The sequence below is a fragment of the Balaenoptera borealis genome, assembly GCF_965194805.1.
Source record: "Balaenoptera borealis genome assembly, chromosome: 16".
Taxonomy (NCBI): domain Eukaryota; kingdom Metazoa; phylum Chordata; class Mammalia; order Artiodactyla; family Balaenopteridae; genus Balaenoptera; species Balaenoptera borealis.
Genome location: NC_138872.1, coordinates 22114021 through 22135520, shown reverse-complemented (window position 1 = coordinate 22135520; position 21500 = coordinate 22114021). Strand labels below are relative to the sequence as shown.

General features: G+C 42.3%; 1 protein-coding gene across 4 annotated transcripts in view; it reads left to right on the top strand.

The window, feature by feature from the left end:
• CTNNBL1 (catenin beta like 1) overlaps positions 1–21500 on the top strand; it is a 163653-nt gene that overhangs the window by 118155 nt on the left and 23998 nt on the right. For all 4 annotated transcript variants that reach the window (XM_082361971.1, XM_082361974.1, XM_082361973.1 and 1 more), the window contains 2 exons: positions 18474–18571; positions 19992–20072. In XM_082361971.1, coding sequence (XP_082218097.1) covers positions 18474–18571; positions 19992–20072 — 179 coding nt within the window. The remainder of the gene's footprint in view (positions 1–18473; positions 18572–19991; positions 20073–21500) is intronic.

Genomic DNA, 21500 nt, shown 5'->3' with positions numbered 1-21500 from the left:
TCCCTAACATCAGCCCTTTGTGGAGTATCGTTAGCCTGGTTTATTACTGAGGAAACAGCCCCCAAGAAGTTAAGCACTTTCTCAAATTGTGCAGTTTAAATTAATGTCTGCTAGAACCTAAAGCCTATGTTCTTGATCCTATGCTTTAGTCTCTTAAAGAGACAACTGAAAACCAGAGTTCAATGACTTTTAATCATCACCAAAGCAACCTTTAGTTATTTCTAGAAATAAAACAGGAAAATTTATAATACTGGAAAGGCAGGGCAGTAAAGCTCTATTACCAAGTTTTTTTGTATTATGTAGGATGTGAATTTGGGGGTGGTGCATATTTGTAATTTGGGATGTGAACATTTTTTATAACATCAACCTAAATTTTTGAAATAATGAATCTTGTTATAAAGTGTTTTCTATATGTTTTATATTAAGTTAGATGTGTTTTTCTAAGCTGTAAGCTTGGCATAGTTCTTAATAGCAGTGTAGGGGGAAAAGCTTATAGAACATGCAGACTGGAGTTCAAATCCCAGCTTATACCAGTTGTGTAACTAAATTAGGTGTTCTGAGACTCAGTTTCCAACGTGAAGGTGAGGGTGGTTTCCGCATACCAACAAATAGTTCTCGAACACCAGCAGGCTGTCTTAGAATTCAATACAATTCTGACATTATAGACCTGGAGATAGGAGCATTTTCCACAGGTTGAGGGCTCAGTCCCACAACTGCCCCACTCCCACTCCTTTTGGACACCATTCGCAAGCCCAGGTTGTTATCAGTACTTCTGATCAATTAATTGGTTATAAACCAGAAGTTTCCAAGACCTGCTCCTTGGGTTCTGTGCAGCTCACAGAACTCAGAGAAACATTTTACTTACCAGTATATTATAAAAAGATATAACTCAGGAACAGCCAAATGTAAGATATGAATAGGGCAAGGCATGGGGATAGGGCGCGGAACCTCCGTGCCTCCCCTCTAGGCACGCCGGTCTCCCAGCACCTCGATAGCTCTCCACACCCCATCCTTTTGGGGTTTTTATGGAGCCTTCATTACATAGGCGTGATTGATTAAATCATTGGCCATTAGTGATTGATTCGATCTGTAGCCCCTCTCCCCTCCCAGGTCTGGGGTTGGGACTGAAAGTTGCAATCCTCCAATCACTCTAATCTCTTGGTTGGTTCTCCTAGCAACATAACATTAACATAACAAGAGACACCGTTATAGCTTTCATCACTTAGAAAATTCCAAGGGTTTTAGGAGCTCTTTGCCAGCAATGGGGACAAAGACCAAATATAATAGTTCTTATTATAAATCACAATATCACAGTAGCTTTAGGCACATTAATTAACTTCGTTGATCTCAGATATACTGCATCTACAACAGTGCTTCTCAGTGTTTATATTGCAGACAGATTACCTGGGGATCTTTTAAAAACACAGTCTGCTCCAGTAGGTCTAGGGTGAGGCCTGAAATTGTATGTTGATAACCAGCTCCCAGGTGGTGCCGCTGCTGCTGGTCCTCTGACCACACTTTGAGTAGCAGGGATCTATAAAACTGACAGGGACAGGGTAAAGGGACAAAGGAGGTGATTAAATAGTTAATCCCACTAGGGGACTGTAAATAGAGAAAAAGTATGGGAGACCCCTTGATCACTCAAGAAAGCAGGTTTGCTTACCCACAAAACCAAGCAGGCTTGCTTAGCAACAAAACCGTGCAACAGAAACATGAGACATGCCCCAAAACAATAAAACAATGGTAGAATGAGACCCACATCCTGCCCAGTGAGCTCAGTAAGTTATCTGTCTCTCAGATTCATTGTGGCATATAGTAGGTGCTTAACAAATGTTAGCCCTCTTCCCTTCTCCTTCCAACATGGCCTTTATTTAAGAAGTACTTCTGGAAATGTGTATTCCCAGCGTGTCTTATCTCTGTCAAAGTTCCAGGCTACAGAAGACATTTTGCAAGTAATAAATTTAGGATTAAGCTTTAAAATGAGAGGTGCCCACATCTGAGCATAGCTTGATGACTTAGGAGGTCATCTTGAGGTGTTTGCCCAGAACTAGGAGTCATTTAGGAAGTCTGTGAAAACCTTTGTAAGGTGGCCTTTCAAAGGAATCCTCGACTGACCTCTTCCATGAGTTCATTCACTCTAAAGTTTTCTTCAGCCATTATTTGTTGAATACCTAATGGTGCCAGAAAGGAAGAGTGCCTTTCTGATTATTACTGTGCTTATTCGTGTCATGCTGGAGAATAAAATCTCTGTTTTCCAATCCCTGTGCCAACATGTGTCCTACTATCTTACACACAGTCTCCAGGAGCTACCAGGGTGAGGTCAGAGGCTTCCCAGGAGCAGGAAGACTTCCTGTAGTCCTCATGGGGCTGTCTCACTGAGCAGGGAAAAGCACGAAGCCAGGCTGAGGGGAGTTCTGCGATACCACTGCCAGCGGGGACACACTGCTGCTAATCTGCAGCCGTGCCCAACATCTGCCAAGTCTGCTTATCATTCCCCTTTACCAAATATTTATGATGATGCAGGCTGGGGAATTCTTTCCTTGGGAATGCATCTTGGGTTCCATAGTGGTAAACAAGTAGGATTTGTTTCACAGAAATTACTTCGAAGTCAGTTTTTTCCAGAAACCATCTGCTTTGTATAAAGCAAAGGTACATTGGCATTCAATTTATAGCTATGTTCAAAATGGGCTCCCTGCTTATTTTTTACAGCTCAGTTTTCTAAGAAGTACCCCAGAAATGTGGGTGCTAGTAAATTTAGTTTACCACTAAAAAGGCAAATTTGGGGCAGTGGAGAGAAAACTGGTCAGATCAGTCTCTGGGTCTTAACTAGCTCTGAGAACTTGGATAAAACATATAACCTCTCTGGGTCTTACTTTTTCTCATCTGTAAAATGGGGAGAATAATTCACTCCAAGTGTGGTCATGAACATAAAGTGAGAAAGAGTATGTGAAACACCTAGCACAGTAACCTGGCATGTAACACTAATAAATGTTTTTTTTCCTCTTAAGAAAGACCCATTGGGGAGTTCCCTGGTGGCCTAGTGGTTAGGACTTCGGGTTTCACTGCCATGGCCCGGGTTCAGTCCCTGGTTGGGGAACTGAGATCCCACAAGCTGAACAGGCAAAAAAGAAAAAAAAGAAGAAAGAGAGAGAAAGGAAGGAAGGGAGGGAAGGAAGGAAGAAAGGAAGGAAGGAAGGAAGGGAGGGAAGAAGGGAGGAAGATCCGTCGGGAAAGGCACGTAAATCTCTCAGAACCTTAGTTCTTTATTTGTACAACTGTAAAATGGTTGCACTGAGTATATGGAAAAATTAGCTTGTGAGAAAATGATGATGGCAAAGTACTCCATATATCTGCCAATTGTTGATTATATCTTGTTCGTAAAACAGAATATGGACTCTGTCTTCCCAAATGCCGTGCGTTTTTTAGGATTAGCCAGGTGCCTTTATCTCCCCCCTATTATGAGTCTAATACCTGTTAGAATATGATCCTGAAGCAACTTCGCAGAGATGACTGCATGTTTTCCCGGTAGTTTTTGTGTGTGCAAGATTGTAGAATGGTTTAGTTCGTTAGTCTCACAATGGAAATGAAAGAACTGTGTTAGTGCAGCACTGAAATTCCTTCTGTACTTTCACTGCTGTATTACTGGCTGATGGAAAAAGGGTTAAGAAGTCAGACTTCAAGGAAATGAACATAAGGCCGCCTTGGGTCTGCGAGCAGGTTTTTCTGGTTTCTGTGGAAGTCTGGAGGAAGAGTGTGTGGAGCCCAACAGTTGGTGAGGCTGCAGCAGCTTAAAAGAGGACTTTACTGCTAATGTGGGAAGAATAGGAGGAGGAGCGGTGGCTGTTAGAAGAGTGCAAAGGCAGGACTGGTGAATAAGATGAAAGTCGTGCAGAGGTAGGTTTAGATCATTCCCTGAAGGCCCTGGAAACAGGTTTTTCTTTCTTTCTTTTTTTTTCCCCCTAAACTGAATTTCTGATCTAAAGCAGGCGTCCAGGGATGGCTTTCAGAGGAGTGTGAAAATACCTCCCTTGCTTTGGGGCTGTGATGATCAGCTCTCCTGAGCCAAGGCAGGTTGATACTTGGAAAGTGGGAAATTGGAATAGCGAAGAAATCACTGAGGAAGGGGAGAATGTGGGAGAATTCTGGCACTTAGGTTTAACCTCGAGTATATCCGAATCCATGTTATGACAGGGTTCTGCTGTGCTTTCCTAACCTTTTAGGCTTATTTGAGAATACAGTAAGCTAACCATTGAAAAGGACTCTTTAAAAAAAAACAAAAATCACATTACAAATAGTCATAGTGATTGTCTCATTTTAGGATCTAAAGATTTTTTAATGTTTTTTGTAGGGCGTGGGTGGGGAGAGGAGTGGTAACTGTATAATTTACCTTTTTAAACCTGAAAGAGCTTTTAGGCCCCACAGAGTCAGTTTAATTTAGATGAAATACTCCTAAGTGATGTGCTAAAGGAAAGTAAACTCTAACCAGCCACAGCTGACATTCAGATGGCTTCATCAAGGGGGCTCCCTAAGGGACTCAGGCCGGTGAGTCAGAAGCCACGCGTCTGGGCCGTCTCTTACCAGTTCTTCAAAATACTGCTGGGTGTGAGTGCTGCTTATGTGAGTATTGGTGGGAATGCAGAGAGAAAACAAAGGTGCTGAAACTCCAGGCATGCATTTCTGCCATTACAAGGATGAGGGTTAATTTTTTTAATAAAAAAAAAAAAAAAAAAGTTGTATCAGTCCTTCCAACCAGGTTCTCCAGAATATAATGGAAAAGTGTCCTGAGGAGATCCTTCAAGACAGATGAAAAGAGGGGAATGTACCTTTCACCAGCAGTTACTCCTGGTTCTAGGATTTTCCCCACTGGGATGTGTGGCTGGTTCCAAAAATGAGTGAGACTGCACACTCAGCTTTCTTGGGGTAAATATCTGACTCTCAGGATGCAGTCTGTCTTTGGACTTCCTGGAAAAGAACTTACTGAATTAGTATATCAGTTAGGAATTGCAGTTGGTTGCTAGTAACAGAGACTCGAAATCACAGTGGTTTAAACAAAATAGAACACATTGAGGTTTATTTCTCTCTCATGTAAAGTCAGCCCAGAGGTCAGCAGGACTGGACTGGCACTTTCACAGTGTCAGCCCGAGCCCAGCTTCCTTCTGTCATTCTCTTCCTTATCACAGGGCCAGGGATGTTTGCTTGCTTGTTAAGGCGCCCCAGGCACCTATAAAGTGCCTGGCTTCCGTTTTCAGGATTGCCTCATGGTCTTAGATGGTTCCTAGAGTTTTAGTTACTATGTTTACATTCCAAAGCACTGAAGAGCAAAAGGGGAAGGGAGCAGGGCAGAAGGGGTCATGGCCGTTCCTGGAAGTCCCAAATACCAATTCATCTTAAGTCTTGACCCAAAGTTAGTCACACAGTCATACCTAGCTATAAGGGAAGTGGTGGTTTGTTTGTTGTTTGTTTTTTTAAGCTGGGCATATTACCAAGTAAATACAGGTTCTATTAGTAAGAAATAAGAGGAGAAATTGGGTAGGTAGCTGGCAGCCTCAACCAGTCAGGATGCTGCCACTTGGTATAGAACACCTCTCTTGGGCAGAGCTTGTCTAGGCCATCTCAGTGGTGCTCCCCAGAACCAGCATCAGTCCCCAGTCCACACTGCCGCTGCTGGAGTGGTAGGGTTGGTTTCACTGACAAAGCACCTTGTAGGAGCCATAGAAAACTACAGATTGGAATCATTTTCCAAGGAGACAGTTGCGTACGCACGTGGCAGACACTGAGAATTTCATGGACCTCTCCTTCAGCCCATCTAAGATATGGGCCTTCCCTGATATATGAACATTAGACTTTTAGGGAACTTCATGCTTTCAGCTCAAGCCCTGAGTTGGGAGAATTAGATGCCACATCCCTCTGTTTTTGTTTTTTATTTTCACTCTGAGTCCTTGGAGAATAATTGTGTAGCAGAAAGAAGCATTTCTTGGGCATACATATCCCTTTCTTGCTGTAAGGCCCATTTTCCCACAGATTCAAGTCCATAAATTAGTTAAGCTAGCACTTAAACACTTTCTTAAATCCATAGTGCTACTGGAACTCTGAAAGGAAGGAAAGAAATCCCGTGGGAAAGTGGAACTAAATTTTTAAAAAGCAACACCTGTCATATTGCTTTGTACCCAGTAGATGCTTAGACACTTTGTAGAATCTCACCGCAACTGAAAAATGAGAATACTGAATTAATTTTGGCTGTATTTCAGGTTAAATGGGTTTCAGTGGGCCTGTTTCAATGGAAAATGCATTCAAAATTTCAAACAACAAACATATTAAAAACTACTTTTTGGAAAAATGGCCTTCAAGAGTCTCATCATTTATATTCCAAGTTCACATCTCTCTTTTTTTCTTTAGGAAATGTCCCAACATTTCCTAAAGAAAATTTTCAAACCTACAGAAAAGTTGAAAGCACTGTACAGCAAATGCTCATGTCCCCACCACCTAGATTCTACAGTTAACATTTTACTATATTTGCTTTGCCATGTATCTATCCATCTCTCTCTCATCCATCCATTTTATTTTTTGATGCATGAAGTAAGTTGCAGACATCAGAACAGTTCACCCGTAAGCACTTCAGCATGAATATCATTAACCTAGAGTTCAGAGTTTTTTTAAAAATAAAATTGCATAGAGTGAAATGCACAGATCTTGAATGCAACATTTGATGGATTTGAACAAATACATACTCTGTCAAGATACAGAACATTACCACCATTCCAGAAAGTTCCCTCATGCCCTTTCCCAGTCAGATCCCTCCTCCCACCTCACAAATGTATCTACTGTTCTCAGTTTTTCACCATAGATTAACCTCATCTGGAACCTCATATCAGTGGCCTCAGGCAGTGTATACTCTTCAGGGGTAAAGCTTTCACTCAGCATACTGTTTTTGAGATTTATCCATGAAGTAGTATTCCATTGAGTGGATGTATTTTTCCATTCTTCCTGTTGACAAACTGTTTCACGTTTGGGGCCATTATGAATAGAGCTGCTATGAACATTCTTGTATAAGTCTTTAATACCGAGGAGTGGAATTGCTGAGTCATTTGGTAATTGTTCACATTTTTTTGATAACTAGAATCTTGTCGTTGAATTAAGGGAGGACCTGATGTACCGTCCAAGCCACTTCTTTCCTTTTACAATCAAGGATGTTGAGGCCCAGAGAGTAGGTGGAGAAGAGACCTATTTAGAGTCACATAGAAGATTTTGCTCAGAGTTTGGACTAGAAACCCATGTCTCTTTACTCTGGTGATCTTTATGTTGTACTTCCCTTCTTCCCCCAGAAAAGGGGGCAAGGAAATTGGCTTCTTTCTGAAAGATCATTAACTATTTCAGGTTTTGCTTAGGGAGAATCACCTGTTAGATATACCCAAACGCAATATATTGTGTGTATTTGTCGCGTACGTTTCTGTAATATTCTGGATCTGGTCCTGCTTCTCCTCCAGTGTACATTCCTATAAATCTTCCAGGATGATCTTTCTGGGACAGAAATCTGATCATCTTGCCTATTTTCTGTCAACTCTTCTGTAGGTCCTGTGGGATAAAATCCAGACTCTAGCTGAGTGTGCAAGGTTCTTGCTCACCTCTCTTTCCTCATCTGCCATCCCCTCACCCACCCACAGCAGCCTGTCCTGTGTTGTGCTCCTTTATATCTCTGTGCCCTTAAACCTCTTGTGTGTTGTCTGGAATGCCATTCCCCCTTTGTCTCTCTGATAAATTCCTTCTCATTCTTCAGAGTTTGGCTCATCCAGACCCTCTCAGGGAGTCAGTTATTCCTTTTTATACAAATGTATCTCATATAGCTAACTCTTACCATGCTGTTTAGTTAGGATATCAAATTCAGTATTAGTTGCATCTCTGGCACAAGGCTAGACACTGAGGTGTGTCAGTGAGTAAGATGGACCCTGCCTTGCAGGAGCTTACCATCTGTTGGGGAGATTCACATAGCAAGAGCGGTTTCAGTACTGCGTCATCAGTACTCATAGGGCCAGCAGTGTAGGAGAGCTTACGGGAGCTCCCCACAGCCTTCCAGGCATCAGGTATTTTGAAAACTTTATCAAGTGAAACTATCTCATGATTTTATTTATATTACTATTGAGGCTGAATGCTTTTTTAATATGCTTATTGGGTATTTTTTAACTCTTGAGGAAAATAATCAAGTTTTATTATAGTGGAACTAATGAGGTTACTTCCTAATTAGCTGTGAAACCCTGGGAGGCAAATTTCTTTTCCTAGCTGAGTCTCTAGTCTCTTCTCTGTAAAATGGGGAGGATAATAAACATGGTTCAAAGGATTGTTGTGAGAATTAAATAAAGTAATACATGCAGAGCACACATAGGCACATAATAGGTTCACAGTAAATTTTGCCTCTTTAAGTCCCCAGTCCCTAGTCCAGTGCCTGCCAGGATTCAGTAAATGTTTGTGAAGAACAGGAATATATGTATTTTGTGTATGTGTTAAAAGGGACTATATGTAGATGCTTAACACAGATCCATCTGTCTTGAAAAGAGTGTTTGATTTGACTTGCATCAATATTCAACTGGAGTGGCTGAGTGCACATGCATGACTCTTCTTGGGTTACCACATCCCCTGCTAGGCACATGTCCATTATAATGAAATGTAAAAAGGGAAAAAATAATAATAAAGGCAGAGCAGTGTGATGTTGTGGCTTGATTTGACAGGGCCTGCTGCTACTTCAGCTGCCAGTGCCAGGCATGGAACAGATTAATCTGTATTCCAACACACCAGTGCTGAAGTCAAGATCGATCTAATTAGGGTATTTTAAACATCCTGTTTGCATCGAGAGTCTTACCAGAAAGCAGGATGTCTCTCCATCTGGGGGAGCTCAGGGGGAGGTGGGCAGCAATGTTCAGCAATAAAACCGAGGTGGTTTTAATTTTAGACATGAGGGAAGATCACTTCTGTATGATTTCATTAAAACAAAAGAGCTAATGGCCTTAAACAAAGGCAGCTCTTCAGCATGGCCTTGAATTTTAAAGTGGCCCTGCAAGAGCTTGCCATGACATGGGCCTGCTGGTTGAAGTACAGGGACCATTTCCATCCTAAGAATAGGACTCTGGCTGACCCATATCTTTCTTAACCATTTAGGCTGCTGGAAGGAGGTGCAGGCTCTGAAGCTGGGTAGGCAGATCAGCCCTGAATTCATTCCCCAATGAGCCATGCTGGGCCAGTATTTAAATGCCAGGCCATTGGGGTGTTGGTTAGGGTCCACTTTCCATAGTCCAGCATGTACGTTTATCCATTAGCTGCACCCCTCCCCCACCTTTCCAACCTAATCACCTTTTGTCCCCCTTCCCTCCCACCACACTGATCTCCTCCCAGTTCTTTGCCTGTACCCTGTACATTTCAACTTAATGCCTTTGCTTCATGCTTGTCCATCTGTTTGGAATACTGTTGTTCCCATTGCCCCTTCTCCTGCCGAGGCTCTTCTCTTGCCTGCTTCTCTTCTTCAAGGCTCAGCTCAAGTGCCATCTTGCCTACCAGTCTCCCCAGATATCCTCACTGGAAGAGTATTTGCCTCATTGGTAGTTTCTGCCCCTTTCCCATTCACTATTATTTTCTGTCAAGTAATTTTAGACATAGTATACCTCAGTCACCTAGAGGGCAGGATTGTCTGATTGTCTCAGTCCCCAAACACTGTATCTTATATGTTGTAGGATTCTATCTTATGAATAAATGAATAAATCAGTGTCAGTTCCTGTCCCAAAGATAGTCCCGTGGCCCAGCTCAGCTGGTTAATGCCTCCTTTTCCTTTCTGGTAAATATAATCTTCCCCTGCCTCATGGGACCAAAACTCCAACAGAGATGCAAGCGGGACACCTCTGAAATCCAGAGGCACAGAAGGATGAGGAAGTCACATTTGGGGATTATTACTGTGCACCTTGTCACCTTCGTCCCTCTGTTCCTCACCTCCACCCCAGTCCTCACCTTGGGAGACTTGCTAATATAAATAGTAGTCCATTTGTCCCAGGATTCGAAAATGTGGTCCAAATTTGTGCTTCAAGAATTAAATGTGCGCCTAGAACCCAAAATTCTAGCTTCTGTCTACCAGCTTTGCCATAGAAAACTTGGGATTGTGAGCTCACAGACATTTACTTCCCAGTGTAACACCTCCAGCCTTGCTCATAAGATGATGAGGATGAGCTTCTCTAGAGTGGACTATCTTCTTTCATCTCTATAGTCCCAGTACTTAGTACATTGCCTGGCACACAGTAGGTACTCAGAAGTTTGAGTAAAGGAATGGCCGGTGTATGTACCACTTTGTGCCCTGTAATTACTTGTCCTGTGGTTATAAAACTCATAAAGGAGAGCGTCTTTTTCATTTCCTCTGCAGATCATGTGTTGTGTTTTCAGTTCTTGCAGCAAGATCAAAAGGCAAGGACCATCTCTGCTTAGATGTGCTGTGTCCTTCAGCTTACTGATAAATAGCCACTGCCCACCTCAGGGCTGTTTGCAGGTCTCCCAGAATCTTGTATTATTTGGCTTTATAGGCAACCACACATAAGGTCTTTATTTTAATTTACTGTGGGATTAAAGAGTCTGAGTGAAGTTGGCTTTGTTCCATTTTAGAGTTAGAACAAATCTCGAGTTGTAGAAAATAGCCCTACCAGCTGAGAAAGTCAAGCCATCTAAGTTCCTATTTTTCTCAGCAGGGGCTAGTTAGAATAGCCCAGGCCGACTGAAACATGTTCAGTGGCCAACATGTGGTCAGGATGCAGTATGGAAGGAGTGAGGTGACGATCTCTGGCAGGTGCCTCGGTGAGAGAATCTCTTGTGATGCTCTTTTTCAATGCAGCAGATTTCAAACTAATGTCTCTTGAGTGCCTACTGTGAACATATCTCATTTGATACAATGGATTTAATAGAAGGGACAGCCCCATTTTACAAATAAGAGAGTTGCTGAGGCTCAGAGATTAAACAGTATGCCAGTGGTTTAGTTTAACCAGCTAGTGAGTGTCAGAGGCAAGATTTGAATCCAAGTCTGTCTGATCCTGAAGCCCCACATAGTTAATTAATTAATTCACTTGGCGTTTCTGGAGGAGGTCCCTGGAGTTAGTCCTCTCAGTGTACCTCTCAGCAGTAGGACACTGATAGGCCTAGTTGTTTATAGGCCTGTCTGGATGAATAACTCTCCTCACAGAGAGAGGTGACGTTAGCCTATTGGGATTTGGACCATACTTTTTTAACAATGAGGATGGGAAATGCACTTCCATCTCATTCTTTACAAAAGTGGCACATACTGTAGGAGGCTGGTTAGAGTGATTGCCACAGTCTGGTTGTGCCATTCTGGAAAGACCTCTGATCTGGGTATACTAGATCTTGGGTTCTTAACCCAAGAGCCATCCTTAAGAGATGGGAACACTCTGAAACTTCATGGAAATGTGCCATTTGTATCTATATATACGGGAGGGAATAGCATGCATAAGGGTTCATCAGATTCTCAAAAGTGTTTGTCATGATTTTAAGAAGGAAAAAATAAGGGGGGGGGGGACAAATTGCAGATCTAGATTTCAGTGGCCTAGAAAGGTACTTTTGACTGGAGGCAGCAAATCACATCCTTTATCAGGGCTCTTGTTTCTATACTCGAAATCCCAGAGGAGTTGAACCAAAGATTTCTAATTCTCCTTTCAGCTCTGAAAATTACAGAATTCTAATTGACCCTAGAGAATCAAACTTTTAGCCCCCCTTGCATATATCCAGGGGGGGTCTAACCCATTGCTGATTACTCTTGAGAGGCCCTGAAGGGATTTGAGCTGGGAGAAGAATGGGCCAGAACGACTCCTCTAGGCAGTTTCACTAATTAGTGTCTGAGGCAGCCAGTTGTCTGACTGTTGAGCAAGGCACCCAGCAGGCAGGGACTCACATTGGCACACAGTTTCAATACTGGCTCTCTAATTCTCCACCGAGACCCCTGCCTCCTTACCTAGTGACTTCAAAGTGCAGATTTGTGTGACCTTCCCCTCTCTGGAGCCTTGTGGATTCCTTTAATGTGTGTGCGCATGCGTGCGTGTGTTCTGCTCTTCCTGGGTCCTGCCTTAGAGGTTGTTCTCTGCAGTGGGGCCACCACATCCACCCTGTCTATATTGACAGCTCCATAGCCATCCTTCACCTCCATTTTATCCTGTCGAAATGACAGAGCAGCTGAGCGGTGTTGGCCAGCAGATAAACCTGTTATCTCCCCTGCTCTCCGTGCCAGCAGCTCTCCCCATCTCCTTGGTGCGTGAGAAATTGACACCACCTTGGACTGAAATCTGTTCCTAGGGAAGCTACATTTATTAGTGGCTAATGAAAGCGTGTGTGTGTGTGTGTGTTTGCACTCACGTGTATGCGCAAAACTTTGGGTGAATGAAGTGATTTCCTATCTGGCAGGCACCAGTGACCTACGACCAGCCACAGCACCCAGAGAGAGAGATGCAAAGAACATAGGCAGATTCAGGTCTGCCTATGACAACCTGTCCTTTACTTAAAATCCCAAACTAATAGGTATATGTCATTTGTTCTTAGTATACCACTGCAATTGATCAAGGTATCTCCTGTTCCAGGCTGAGATGAGCTGTGGAAATACATGCTAATATGATCTAGTTCCAGAAAAAATGATTCTCCTCTATATTATATTTTCCTCTTTGAAAATTACAGCTCCTGACACCCTCTCTGTGCTACCAGCACCCCACATCCCATCTTGTTGAGGTATATAAAGAACATTCTCTTGGGAATTCCCTGGTGGTCCAGTGGTTAGGACTCTGCGCTCTCACTGCCAGGGCCTGGGTTCAATCCCTGGTCGGGGAACTAAGATTGCGCAAGCTGCGCAGCGTGGCCCCCGCCCCCCCAAAAAAAACAACATTCTCTTGCAACTCCTCATCCATCTTAATCAGGAAGATTAAATGGGAGAACTATTGAGAAGTTTTGGTTTAGTATTTGTGGAACTGCCCAGAACTCAAAGTCACTTCTTTGTTTGGACTCTGCTAGAAATTGCTTCTGGAAAGAGTAATTCAGTAAAAGAGAAAAGAGGGGTGTTATTTATGTCTTACCTCCATATGGCCTTTCGCTTCACTTTCCTCTCATTAAAACTATTGACTTTTTTGTTAATCCACATTTACATAGTGCCTGTCTTTTGGACACAGTGAGCACCACCCCCCCACCCCGTGAAGCACATTTTCAGGCTTTGCATGGTTTAGTTTCTGATCTCTTTTATCATAAAAGTTTCTTCTTTAAAAGCTTTGATGGTTACCTTTTATATGTGGGAGCATGTAACCTAGTAGGAAAAGCTTCCATTTTGGAGCCAGACAACATGGGTTCAAATCTAAGTTCCCACCACTCTCTCAAGGACATGACCTACTAAGTAAATTGATTAACCTCTCTGATACTTGGATTCTGCATAATAAATCAGAAATGAGAATACTACCTTTTGCATAGCTTAGTAGTGAAGATTCAATGAGAAAATTGTGTACAGACTCAAGCCTACTGTTATTGATACACAATAAATTGGTGACAGTTATTATTGTACCCTGCTTACTTTCATACCGGAATTTGAAGCAACTTACAGCAAAACAATATGGTGATACTAAATCTTAGCTTTGAGTAAGAATTTGTCAAAAGACAGATGTCAAACTGGGGGAAATATTTGCAGTGTAGAAGACAAAAGGGTAATACTCTTAATTTACAAAGAGCTCATAGAAATCAAAATGGGCAAAGGATAACGTCGGGCAATTCACACAGAGAGCAATACAAATGGTCAGTAAACATCAGAAAAGGTGTTTGACCTTATTCATAATAAAAATAAAAACATACTAATTGAAAGAAGATCCCATTTTTCACCTACAAGGTTGTCATAATTTCTAAGTTGGATAATATCCAATCTGAGTGAGGATATGGGAAAACAGATATTCTTTTACACTATGTATGTAAAATTATACTTCCACTCTCAGTGTGTATGTATGATATATGTGTATGTGCATGTAGGTATTTCCCAGCACATTCTGGTTAATTAACCAAGGTCATGCCCTTGAGCAAGTGGTAGGAGCTTAGATTTGAACCTATGTCGTCTGACTCCAAAATGTAAGCTTTTCCTACTAAGTTACATGCTTCCCACATATAAAAGGTAATCATCAAAGCTTTTTGTATGTACAAAACACATAGATGCACACACATACACATACTGAGAGTGGAAGTTAATTGGTACAACCTTCTTGGAAGATAATTTGTCAGTGTCTTTCAACATTTTATATGTCAATAGCTTTTGACTCACCACTTCCACTTCTAGGAATTTGCCATAAAAATATATGTGCAAAAGTGTATCCATGCCAGAAGTAAAGGTATACGTGCCAGAATATGTGTACATGGACATTCATTGCAGCATTGTTTCTAATAGCAAAAATAACAAACAACCAAAACTGGAACCCACCTAATATCCATGACTGGGGCACTAGTTAAATTATGATAAATAAGTTCAGTGGAATTCCTGACAGCCATTAAAAAAAAGTATGTGCTGATATGGAAAAATATAGTAGAGAATATATGTGTGTATATATTTACACACATGTATGTATATATACATACATGTGTGTATGTATGTATATATATATTTTTTCCCCTCCTGTAAATGTACACAAGATACTAGTAGTTTTTTGTCCTTTGGGAGAGATGAACAGGGTAGTGAGAGGAGTATGGGAAAAGAAAAATATTAGTACGTGCTCAATAAATATTTGTTGAGGACATTCATACCTTTTTGTATAGTTTGGTTTTTACCATATGCATCCATTGCTTTTATTTTAAAATCCATTGGTGGAGGATGGAGAGAGTCAATAATAAAGTAGTAAAAGAAATTGACTCCTGTGGTTGAGCATGGACTCACCTTTGAGCTTCTTAATAGCCAAGGCAAAGAGGTAACTCAGGTTAAAAAGCACAAAAAATTTATCAGGAAAGAGAAACATTATCTTGATCTCTAAAAGGAATCTAGCAGCCAAGGATTGGTCTAAACTCATATCTAGTCTTATCTGTCTACAGCTTAAAATTCATTGGTGGATCCTTGTCACTTTTTTCTCTAGCCTTTTCTCACCTGACTGGCCTCTCCTCCCCCATGTGTATGTGATAAGCCATCCAAACCGGCCTTTGCATATATTGTTCCTTCTGTCTGGAGTGCTCTATCTTCTCTATCTAGTTGTCAGCCATGGCTTTTTAGTTTTGTTTAGTTTTAAGATTTTCAGTTGTTTGTTACCTCCAGTGGGAATTCCTGTAGGTCAGCTATACCTTGTCTGTGCTCCCCAGATCCCCTCTGCCTACCTCAGTGATGGAACTTGTCACACTGCACTGTAATTATTGTTTTGTTCTCCCCACTAAATACAGAGCTCCTTAAGGTTAGGGATACTATGTTGTTTGGAGGCCCTGATAACCAAGTGCTTGCCAGGCACAGAGGTAAGTGATCAGAGAATGACTGAGTGAGTAATCCGAAATTTGGGTTCTACCTCTTTCACCAATTAGCTGTGTGGACAAGTCACTTCTCTCTAGGCCTCGATTTTTCTATCGGTACAATAAGAGATTTGGCCTAGATAATCTATGAGAACTCTCTGGCTGATTTTTTTTTTTTTCTTCCTCTATGGTTGTCAGATTGTCATATATATACATGGAGGTTGTTACCAGTTGTCATGCTGAGTAATTTCAAAGTTTCAGAACTAAGCTTGTTAAAATTCACTGCATTTTTTATGGCCTGTCCCACATCTGTTCACCAACTGAAGAGATCAGAGCCACATCCAGTTGCTTAGCCCAAGATTGCAGAACTGATTACGTCCCCCACTCTTCTTTCCTCTGATCTTCTCTCCTTGACATACACAGAAGTTTGTTTCTTTGTTGTTTTTGCCTGATGTGAGCCTCCAAAGACGTCCCTTCTTATTCTACTTTGTCACCCTGAGCTGAGCTGTCTTGGTTCCTTACCCTAGGTTCATGATGGTTTTTGCCTTCCTGTGAAGACAGGTCCTGCTCTGTCCACTCGCCACTTTCTACCCTCATCTCACCCTACTCCTGTTCCCTGCCCCTTCCTTTTGTTCAAGGTGGAGCTTATACCACCTCAATCCCAGCTTCACAACAGAAGTTAGAAGAAAGATATTGGGGTGAACTTGGGGTCTTGAGAAGGTATAATACCTCTCTCCACAGCATATTTTAAGAAAAAATTTATACTTAAAAAAGTGAATGTACTGATAAGAGATATTTTATTCAAACTGATGGCTCCCTAAGAGAAAGTCATCCACTTACTCCCAAATGCAAAATATCTTTAAGGACCGTTTTGTAACTGATGGTTTGAGAGCATATTACCAACGCAAGGGTGCTATTACTCTGAACTTGGGATAGGCACTATATACAAAAGGTGAAAGCTATTCAAAGGCATTTGAAAAATACCCAGAGTTCAAGAGTGATTTGTTTGTCTGGTTCCACCACCACCACCACCAAAAACTTGTATTGAGAGCCTGCTTTCTTCCCATTTATTCAGCAGGTATTTCTAAAGCACCTACTATGTGCTAGACATTGTTGTGGGACCAGGGATATACCAATGAACAAAGCAGACTAAAATCCCTTCCTTCAAGGAGCTTATATTCTAATTGAAGGGTGGCAGTGAACAAAACAAATAATTAATGATACAGTATTTTAGAAGATAATGCATGCTGAAGAGAAAAATAAAGCAGTTAAGACTTGGAAATCGGTGGTGTTGGAGCAGTGCATTTTTAAATAGGGTGGTCAAGGAAAAGCCTCATTGAGAAGATGACAGTTGAGTAGAACTAGACTTGAAGATTGAGCCATGCAGATAGTCTGGTGAGGAGCATCTCAGGCAAGGAAAACAGTAAGTACAGAGGCCCCAGGGCAGAAGCCTGTCTGATGTTAGAAACAGCATTTAGTCTGAGTGAGTTGGGAGCCATTAGAGGGTTTTACACAGAAGAATGATAGGGTCTGACTCAGGTTTTAACCTAAAGGATCATTCTGACTGCTCTATGGAGATCAGGCCAAAGTGGGCAAGGGTGGAAGCAGAGCCCCACAAGCAGGCTGCTGAGTATTCCAAGCAAGAGGTGATGGTGCTGTGGCCCAGTGTAATGGCAGTGGGGGTAGCAGGAAGAAGACATGGAGTCCTGGGTGTGATTTGAAACTACAGCTGACAAGGTTTCTGTGGGACGTGTGAGAAAGAAGAGAATCAAGGATATTGCCACTGTTTTTGGCTTGAGAAACTGGAGAACCTGGTTGCCATTAACTCAGTGGAACAAACTGGGGACAGGCCTGAGGAGGGAGGTCAGGAGCTTGGTTCCAAAACCATGTTCAGTTTAAAGGACCTGTTAGACAACCAAGTGGAGACAGCAGGTAGACAGGTGAATTCATGAACCTGTGTTCAGAAAACAAGACTGGCCTATAGACACAAGTGTGGGAGTTGTCAGCACGTATATGGTCTTTAAAGCTGTGGGACTAGATGAGATCCCAGGGAGGTGAAAGTAGATAGAAGAAGGTGTAGGAGGTAAAAATAGAAGTCTAAAGACTGAATAACTCTAGCATTAAGAGATTGGGGAAATGAAGTGGTGAGGAATGCTTCTCTGATATAAGTGAGGAAAGTGACTTTTTGAGAACTCAAACTTTGGCACGTGAAGATGTTCAGTCAGTTTTCAAACAGAATATTTGTTGCCCTCACTGTGAGCATTTTATTTCAAAACAAACTTTGCTCTGCCATCTCCTTTTCAACGTCATTATCCTTGGTTTTTAAAAATTATTTTTAAAGAAAAGAACCTCTTTACAGCTGAAGCCTATAATATACCCTCTTCTTCCCTGGCTAGAAGAATAGTATCTCATAATAGAAGCCTATAGGTTATGTGGACTGAAAAAACATTGTTATCCTTTTGAAGTCCTTACTCTCCTGCTGTCTTTAAACTTGAGGTAGGGATTTTAGGTGCACCAGAATGTAAGTGATAGCACTGGGACCCTATCATATTTATTTAATTCTCAGATGTTTACCTGGGAAAGTTATAAGGTAATTTGAGAATATGGTAGAACATGTCTTATTTGTTCATTATGTGCTCACCTCATGGTTAGTATTCATACTCTATTTACAGGTTATTTTTATAAATGGGGGGTATTAGTTTGAGGTTCTGTTGCGGACAATAAAACTCAAGTAATTATAGGCAGAACAGAAATTCTAACTTAGTTTTGATTCACTTGCTCAAGTTGTCCTTGGGGACATAATCCCTTTGGAATATGTTTCTTGCACCGTATGTGAAAATCAGTTCAGTTTTCCATTGACACAATTTAGGTTCTTGTCTTATTAATCAATAGCAGCAATCAGGGAAGACCTACTTATTCCTCCTTCAATAGAACCAGACCAGGCTTGAAGAGAGGTAATAATTACTGCTCTGATCACAGCATGTTCTCTTTTCTCTTTCCCAACCCAGAGCATGTCTGTTCGATCCTGGCTTCCCTCCTGCGGAACCTGAGAGGGCAGCAGCGGACCCGGCTTCTGAATAAATTCACTGAAAATGACAGTGAGAAGGTGGGTGCTTGTTGGACTGTAAAGATGGGACCGGGACCAGCGGGAATAGAATCACTATCTCCCTGATGCGATCTGAGAAGTGCTGGGTTAAGTGTTCCTGCCCTAAAATATCTTCTCCAGCATCTGGGCCCCATTGGTTTGGATCTCAGAGGTTTTTCTGGTTATTCTGCCTCTCATCTCCTAATGCATTACCCTTGACCCCAAATATTTTGAAACCATTTCTGTACGCAACAGTGTACCGTTATGGATCATTAAGATGAGGAGGAAAAGATCAGGTCAGTGCTTTAAAAATTCTTAATATGCAATGAAACCATTTGTTCCCATGTAAGTAATACAAATAAATGCAATTGTTGTTTGCAAGAAAAAAAAAAGAAAAAGAGGCCATTGGGTTAGGACACAGAACATCTTAGCAATCATGTCACCCTGGTGGCATCATCTAATGTCTGTGCGTCAGCTTCCTCATCTTTAAAATTAGGGTTGCTCTCTATCTTCCCTGCCTGCCTTATCAGGTTTTTCTAATGTTTAAGGAAATAGTGGATATGAGAATACTTTGTAAACTGAAATATATAAGATCTTAGGGTCATCATTGTTAACCAGGGACGGTTTGGGCACAGTCTTCCTGACTGTCTGATGCTGTGTTGGAGCAGCATTTGCTATTAATCAATACCAGCTCCTGGGTAAATACCAGGGCTGCCAAGAACCATAGTGGTGCCAACCCAGTAAAAAGAGAGGTTAGAAGTTTAGGCTGGCTTCACAGGGTTCCTTCAATCTTTTGGAAGTCTTAGGGAAAAAATGAAACTTTCAAACCCACTCAGTATTCCTCAGGCCATGTTTGAAGCATGACTTTTGCTAAGTTTGAAACTGATTTTTAGGTTATTGCTAAGCAAAAGTCAGGGGCTTTTTTTAAGTTGTGAAGGAGTTTTTCTTGCACTCTCTTCTGACTGAAAGGGAACTAAAGAGATTTTACTTAGACCTTTTTAAAAAAAAGATCAGCTCTGGGGCAGAATCTGAACATGAAAGGTTTCAGTTTGAAAAAAGAAATTTCTGTAAAGTTCTAAGTGAATATCAAGTATGTAACTTCATGCTTCTTCTCTTTGCAAGAAGGGACTTGAATTTTTATTTATTTGTTTGTTTTTAACAAGGTGAATTCAGGGGAGTCCTAGAAGGGCTGGGAATGCATAGTGTCCTTCGGGAATGGGCCTGTGTTCAAACTGCATCCATGCTAAGTGTTTGCTTTGTTCTGCCCGAGCCGTTTGATCCATTCCTGATGTGTTCCGCAGCAAAGCTCACATCCAGAGTGAGAAGTGGTAGAGTGGCTCTCCCTTTGTTGGGAGTGACAGTAAGACGAATAGGAGCTCTACTGTTCTCTTGCCTTGGTATTCTCTTTCTCACTCATGCCTGTGAAGTATCTCTCTTTCAGGTTGACAGGCTGATGGAATTGCATTTTAAATATCTGGATGCAATGCAGGTGGCTGACAAGAAGATTGAAGGGGAAAAACACGTACGTATCCCTGCCTGCCTTTTGCCATCTATTGACTTCCACTCCATTGGGTCCCTTGTGCACCTCGTATCTCCCCACAGGACAGGCAAGGGCAAAGGTGCCATCTACCTTCGTGTGCCACCTAACATGTCGTAAGAGCTGAGCAGATGACAGTCCGCCAGCGGTTATAACTGCTCTTCTAACAGGAGTGAAGTCCCTGAAGAGGATGGATGTGTACAATTAATTGATCCCGGTCTGACCTGGGAGTCTGGGTGGTAGCACAAGTACCCTTGACAAGAGCTTCTCTTCGAAAATCTGACCAAAGCACAGTGCTGTGACTTGGTACCACAGTGGCAGAGGGTGTCTTGGCACACACACTTGCTGGCTTCTGTAGTCATAGGGAGGCACTGGAAGGAAACTGTGAGGTCATTGAATCCAGTTCCCGCATTTGCAGATGAAACCTGGTGACCTAGAGAAGGGAGCTCAAAGCTCTGCAGCACGGCCTGCACACCGAGTCAGAGTGACTGAGCCGCATTGTCTGATGCGGTGGTTGCTGAGGGAGATGAAACCTGCTAGATGTTTTTTCTTGACAGGCCATACTTACCTAGGGTATTATCCTACCTCCTGTATTTTTCATCTGCTTCTATTTTGTTCTCTGCTCTCTCTGGCCTCTGTAGCTTTCTCATCTGTCCCTTTAATTGGGGCAGGTTTTCATATTGGTTAATGTCTGATTTGCATTCTCTCTCTTTTTTGTTTTTGGCTGTGTTGGGTCTTTGTTGCTGCGTGTGGGCTTTCTCTAGTTGCGGCGAGCAGGGGCTACTCTTCGTTGTGGTGCACGGGCTTCTCATTGCGGTGGCTTCTCTTGTGGTGGAGCACGAGCTTCAGTAGTTGCAGCACGTGGGCTCAGTAGTTGCAGCATGCGGGCTCTAGGGCGCTTGGGCTTCAGTAGTTGTGGCACGCAGGCTCAGTAGTTGTGGCTCGTGGGCTCTAGAGCACAGGCTCAGTAGTTGTGGTGCACAGGCTTAGTTGCTCCACGGCATGTGGGATCTTCCCGGACCAGGGATCGAACCCATGTCCCCAGCATTGGCAGGCAGATTCTTAACCACTGCACCACCAGGGAAGTACCCTCAGTCTATGGTCATGTTGCACAATGATCCTTTTTTTGCTTTTTTCAAAGTCTGTAGTAGAGCCCATTTTCTTCTTGATCTGGACTTGCTATATCACTCTATTTTCTTTTCACTCTTCTTGCCTTAAAGACACACTGGAGACTTTTGAGCCTCACTGGTGGGAGAGCCTGTTTCAGCACCCCTCCCATCTGTGTTGGGGCAGGCCAGCCATGAGGCAGAGCTGTGTGCATTGGGAATTACACTAGCATCTTCCCGCAAGTTGTGCCTCAGGCCAGGGTGAGAGACTAGAGCTTGGGGAAAACAGTGACCTTGTTGTCTGTGC